This window comes from Monopterus albus, unplaced genomic scaffold, assembly GCF_001952655.1.
Source record: "Monopterus albus unplaced genomic scaffold, M_albus_1.0 scaffold49.1, whole genome shotgun sequence".
NCBI lineage: Eukaryota > Metazoa > Chordata > Actinopteri > Synbranchiformes > Synbranchidae > Monopterus > Monopterus albus.
Window position 1 is genome coordinate 1436372 of NW_018127929.1, and position 6948 is coordinate 1443319.

General features: G+C 39.2%; 1 protein-coding gene across 1 annotated transcript in view; it reads left to right on the forward strand.

Moving 5' to 3' along the window:
• The first annotated feature begins 933 nt into the window (after window positions 1-933).
• The window catches only part of astn2 (astrotactin 2), a 181759-nt gene continuing 175744 nt past the window's right edge, over window positions 934-6948 (forward strand). The window contains exon 1 of the mRNA XM_020600844.1: window positions 934-1345. Within this exon, the coding sequence (XP_020456500.1) occupies window positions 934-1345 (412 nt within the window). The remainder of the gene's footprint in view (window positions 1346-6948) is intronic.

Here is a 6948-nt window from a genome sequence, read left to right on the forward strand (position 1 = left end):
CTTGTGCTTTACTAATGGATTACAGGCAGGGTCTTAGGTTGATGAACTTACAGTATTGACTGCTCATAATGGCTTAACACACAAAAGACAGGCAACTTTCAGATACACATTTTATATTTTGTTGTTGTTTCCAGTTCCACATGTATTTAAAGCCTCACATCTGAAGCTAACATGGGGGAAAATCCAAAAACAATGCTTTAAAAAAGCAAATATGAACATGTGCAATTCCACTACAGCTGGCAAACTCCATTTGCTAGTTAAGATCACATGGAAAGTAAGAAAATAAAAGTTCTATTTAAGCACTGCACCTAATTACAGTTTTGATGTTGTTGCACCTTACTTGAATAAGCAATATGACATGAATCAATTATTCTAATATTATATTTCTCTGGAATGGGCCATTATGCACAATGAACTATTTTATTTGGTACTTTACATATATTATGGTGCTGATACTTGTGTGCTTGTGCTCATTCACAATTCTGTAAGCACAATTTTACTTGCTGAAAATGAACATCTTACTATTTTAGGACTTTTTGGAAGAATATGTGACTGTATGTCTACAGAAATACTCATTGATGATGACAATCCAAATTGTACATTAAAAGCACTGATCCAAACGATGTCATTCAAATCGTCTCTCTTTCAGAATGATGCCACTACAAACAAACATTCTTTTCGATAAATAAATAAGAAAAAGGCCAATTGACTACACATCATGTATGTCTTTAAAGGGACACGTGTCTGTCCACGGTGAAGTGATTTGTTGCACCCCAACATAAATGCATGTGAGCAGTTCAACGATGTCATTCTCACTACACCTGTGCTGCCGCCTCCTGGACGGACGCAACTCCTTTGCAGCGACTGTACTATAAGTGAACGGACAGCTTATGAGCCCCACTCAAAGCGAGAGAACCACACACAAGGAGCGGGATGGCGAGGATTCTGCTGCTGCAGCTCCGCGTCCTCCTTGTGGGGCTTTTAATGACAGAGACACTGACACTTCAAGCAAACAAAGGAGCGACAACGCCTGACGAAGAGAGGGACAAAGAAAGCGACGCGGAAACGCCATGTGAGGTGAAAACCGTCACCGTCTCAACCCTGCCCGTACTCCGGGAGAACGAGTTCAGCTTCACCGGCGGAGCCTCGGGGAACGTGGTCGGAGGAGGGGGTGCTTCTGGAGCAGGTGGTGTTGGTGGAGGAGGATCTGGAGGAGGAACTGGAGGAGGAGGAGCAGGAGGAGGGGGTGAATCCCGACTTCTATTATTCGTTAGAACAGACCTACCTGGGCGAATTTCCGTAATGGATGATCTGGACAACACAGCTCTCCCCTACTTCACACTCGGTAAGAACTGCTGTGTCTCCCCTCTGTAATGATAGCTGCACATTTGCACAGGGGGCTGATAGGCTGTGTTCCCCCTGAGCTACATTCCCAAATGATGCGCTCCATGTGTCCTGTTTCCATCATCTGTTTTAGATTGCATAGTAATGTTATCCTACCAACCTGCAACCAGTAATCAAGGTAAACTGATAATGTAGGATGTCATTTACCCAAGATTTTACTGCTGTATGTGAAAAACAAACTACTACTAGTTTAAGTAACAGACCCCCACCGCCCACCTCACCCTATCTCAATCAATCAGTGCAATTTGGTCCTGCAAATATGCATGGAATTGGCGTATTATTTTCCCACATGCACTGCTGTTGGCATAAGTTTCACTGAATAAAATACAGTTTCTATCATTGTCAGCATTTGGTCGTGGCAGCTTTTCAGGGAACCTCCACATCCCCCTCTTTTTTTGTGTTTAGTCACACAGGTCTAGATAACTGAGTGAATTATACCAGCACTACACCGGTAGTTGACAGATAATCTGAAGTTCTGTGTGAAAGCTATTCACTTAAAAAAAAAAAAGATGCTGGGAAAATAGAATCACTGCCTGTATAATCATAAAGGACATAATAGTAGGAAAGTACATTTCCCTCCTACGAACCAAAAGGATATTTGTTAGAAGAGCAGACTATGCATGAAGGGAACTTGCTTACCTTGCTTTTTCCATATTTTCCACTTATGTTACAGAGACATGTGAAGATGAATGTTTTTATACTTGACCGTTTGGTGTGTAAGTCAACCAACTTTTCTGTGTGTGTAATGGTAGAGTGTGTGGCACACAGGGATGTTTGTTAAGTGAAATAAGCCACACTAGGTGGACCATAATTACAAAATGCAGTATGTTTTCCAGTTTGCAATCAGTTCCAGGCAACTGTATTGGCTCAGTATGACAGAAAACCTGAAAATACAAAGACTTGGTGGAGGCCAGTAATGTGGGTACTGAGAGAATCTATGAACTTGTCTCATTATTACAGTTTTCAGTCTCTGGCTTGTTACCTTCTTTGGAACCCTGCTCTCAGTTTCATTCTCTGTATGAGAAGTGCCGGCTAAACTGGCTGCGTGAAGCAAAGGCGGGTGAGCAGGCTGAGGCTGGAGCATTAAGCTAGTAAATCACTTTCTATTCTCATTAAGGACAGCCGTTGACTGGTGAGAAAGGCCTCTCTGTCCTCCCAGTCAGCCAACTAGCAAATTTGCTGCTTCGCCCTTCTAGAGCATGTCTGCCCGGAGTGGAGTGAGGAGGAGGAGAAAAGGGGCTTAATACACATTGAAGGCATGGCATGTGTCCAGTGTGTTCTTTGCAGAGGTTTAGATGACAGATAGTTGAAAATGACTTTAAAAATGTGATGCATCAGATGCACCATATTTTTAAACCAGCTTTTTAACTCAACAGAAAGCAATGTGAGGTGACATGACAGTTCTGCCTGTTATACAGGGTTTAACATGGCCTTTAAAACACCTTTTATTCTGAATGTAGAGAAAAGGTTGACTTTGAAAACTCCAGTCTTATGAGAGAATTGTGAGCAAGTTCATTCATGCTGATGATCACATTGTGAAACTGATTTACACATACCATCAAGATAACCAACAGTGAAATAGGTTTCTTTGTTAAATAACAAGGTTTTTACTTTACTTACAGAATGGCTAAATGCCTCGTTCTGTCCTCTTTGTCTTAATTATGTCAGACTCTTCATCTTTGCATGTTTACTATACGTTGTTTCCAGGAAACAGTGCCATACTTTCTATTTTTTTCTATCAGTACTTTTTTTTGTGGCGTGCTGGTATTGTAAAACACATGCTGGACTTGTGTCATGACATAACCACAGTGGAAGCTAATGGCAATGAAAAAGACCTTATATTACTGTAAGTGTGTTAAGATTCTGACACTGGAGTCCAAGTCAGACATTTTGATGTCACCTGTATTTTCATTGTCTTCACGTTTCAGTACCATAATGCATTAGGTCATTGTGACAGCTTTTCTCTTGATGAATGTATTAGTAGTAGTAGAGCTCTGCACGTGGAATGAAATGTTGTACCTGACTTAAAAATATGTATTGTCATTTAGTAGAAATAAATGAACATATTGAATCACATAGGTGGAAAACTTTTGTAATCAGACTTAGTTTTGTTGTATCTATTTTCTACCTTATCATTCTCTATCTCCTATTAAAATTGAGAGTTTTGCAAAACACAGGCAGGTACACAGATATTATTTAGCCTCAGGCATGGGCATTGCCACTTTTTTAAATTTATTTATTTCATCCTATATTGTATTATGCTACTAAACATTATTTATGTTTGTGTGTAGACTTGCTTGGAATTAGCCAACTGCCCACCACCACTCTATTCTGTTCTTTTAATGTCTGTTCTGAAGCTTTCAGGAAGCTGTTAGCATCAGTTATTGTGACGGCAAGTGCTGCCTGCAATAATGTAACCTAACTAGAGAACAGGAAATTGTAGCAGATAATTTAAACAACTCATTGTATATGATCTCTAACTTTTGAATGACTGAAAAGTCAATCTAACAGACTCTGATACCAGTGGCTAAACATACACCTCATTGAAACCTTAATTGGCCCGCAGTAGTCAGTGTCTCATTATACCTGAGACACCTACTTGCATTTTTCTTCACTGGGTGAACACGATTTTGACCTTTTATGCTTAAAATAGTGGAATTGCCATTTTTATTTTAGAAACAGAACAATAAGACTTTTTTCTTTTCATATGTGCTCATTATTTCTAGCTGTGCCTCATTGATCAGTGTTAGCCACTGCGTTACACTTGATGCGTTACATTATTTCACTGCCTACCATCAGCTGTACTTCTCTCCATCCCTAACTAAAGACACTTATTTATTTATTTTTTTTTACAATAGTGTCACGGCACTAGAGATTTGAAAATACTAGGGCGTACCTTATTAACCATGTCATCCAAACCATAATGATAATAGTCTTGGTGTCTCTTTCTTTGATATCGTCAGATGTCCAATTATTTTGTCGAACTGACACCAGAGGTTTGGGGAGGAGGGGGGGGGCTCCTTTCCCACTGTGGTCTGCTTAGCTTTGATTTATTACCACGTGTGTCATGGATATTGGATGAGCAGACAGGGCAGTGCAGAGAAATTGTACAGAGCCCCTTCCCTTGCCCTTTTTCCTGTTTTGTTTTCTTAGGCTGTCCCTTACATACTGCGTGTGCTTCAAACAGTAAGCTTTAAAATCCATTTCAAATAGAAAACTGATATCTATTCCTTAAGCTGTCTTATGTATAGACATCCTAACCTTTGGTAAAATGATTGCATTGGGTTTGCTGATATGTTGTATTGTTTATTCTGCGGGTGCATGCAAGTATGTTGGAAAAGCCACATTTGAGGAAGCTGGTGTTTAAATGTTTAGTTTCAGGGCTTTCCTTAAAGAAAACAGTAGCGCTAAGCCATCATATTCTACTGTTGTCATGATTTCAAAATAGAGCGTTAATGAATTATGTTGGTAATGCAAACTTGGCATCGTCCTAGGGAGAGAATTTTATGCTACCATGCTTTGTCACACAATCATTTTCTTTACTCTTTCTAAGTGATGTGATGGCACTGGGTAGAAATCGATAGCTGTAGCAACATGGCTGACTCTGTGAACACCTCATTAAGAGTTCACCTTTTTGAAAACCTTCAGTTTCTTACTACAGGATCGAAAACATTCAAATATCTTCCTGTCTTCACTGTCTGCCATTTTGAGCTAGATCTTTACACTGTTTATTTTCCACTGCATCTTGGTCTTTTTTTTTTTTTTTTTTTTGCACATTTTATCGAATGCAGGCGTGTCAACCAGTCTTTTCCTTTCTCTCTGTATCCCCTTTCGGCTTTACTTTATCTTTCTAACCAGGAGTCACAGCAGACCCTGCTTGCTTAGAGATGGGAGATTAAAAGCAATAGTTGTAAAGTGCAAAAAAAGAATGCTTCTACTAGAGCACTGTGTTCCCTGTGGCACAGAACATGTACACGCTGCACTGCATCTCTATCTTATGTCAGGGGTTGAGCTTAGCACTGCAGGACAAGCAATGAACAGGGGGCAAAGGTCAACAAGAGAGAAGGGAGTTATTACATGGTGTGGAGCTGAGATGGAAGTCTGGGTTTTCCCGTTGCATGAGATTTCATAAGGACTTTTAAATATTTATTTAGGAATACTATATACAAAGCAGGACCAGATGGTTTACTGAAGATGCTAAGAGACCATAGCAAATAGGATCTTTGGTATAAGCCATCAAATGGTCTGTTTACAGTATCATTTGACCTAACATTATGAGAATGCAGTCTCATAAATTGAATTTTCTTACTAACCACAATCTGTACATGTCATGCCATACTGCTACTGTAATATTTTCAGTCTTTTGGTTTATTCATATATAGCAAAATGGCAGGTTTATGACAGAACAGAAGCTCCACTGGCTGTGTAATGACCCCTCACCTGCTTTTAGTCAGAGATGGCATACATTATGGGTTCCAGTTATTCTATTTTAGTTTTGAGCTTTGCGGCAAAGAACCTGCAACATGTGTCTGCTCCCACTATGATTTCTCAGTTACTTCATTGACTGTGGATGTAGTTAAATGACCATGGTCCAGATATATTAATATACAAACAAAAACAGGCATTTTCTATGCATTGTTTGTATTAAAATTTTATAAATCGGATTGTGTACAAATGTTTAACTGATTTGAGCTAAGTGAAAAACAGTGGAGTGGAATTTGAGGATAGGGTGAAAGACAAATATGCAACATCATTCTGTGTTTATTTTGTTTGATACTACACAGCCGTTGAAATATAATTAATTAAATGCTTTTGAGGTTTGATGACAATTAAGATATCACTGATGATGGTGGCTAACACTTGCAGTGTGAAGGATTGATAACTCGGTGTTAAGCAGTTACAGTTTTATGTAATGGTTGTGCATAACAGCATTAGCTCTGATGATGTTGGACAGCTTTGCCAATGAGACACAAGATGTGTGATGAAGCTAAACACAAAGTGTTTGAGTAAGGAGTTGAGACATAAAGAGCTGCGAGTCCTTTATATAAACTCTACAAGTCTGTCGAACTCGAACATCTCCCATAGGTGTTACATGTGGTGGTGACCTGTTAAAAAGCGTTTCTCCACCCATTTTTTTTTTCCAGGTCTTTCCATGTTTGTATGTTTGTCTGTGTGCAGTGAGCCTGTGCTTTGTTGTTTTGATCAACAGTTTTAAAGTCGGTAAACACATATCCATTTCCAAAGAGTTGATTCAGGAACATTTTGACATCAGATTACAGCAAACGTGAAGTGGAGCTCGGGATTGTGTACATGCACACAGTTTTACAGATTTATAACACAGAATAATAAATCCAGCTCTAGATGTTTGATGCAAGGAGTGCATATGTTTTGATATTCATGCATCTACAGTTTTGAACTAGGAGACTAGGAGAGTTTTTAATGCATTTGACTCCTGCAGTCATAATGAGCATACAACTGTTTGATTGCACCATTGTGGACTGTAGTCTGAATACACAAAATCCTGTTTTGTTTTTTTCTTTCATA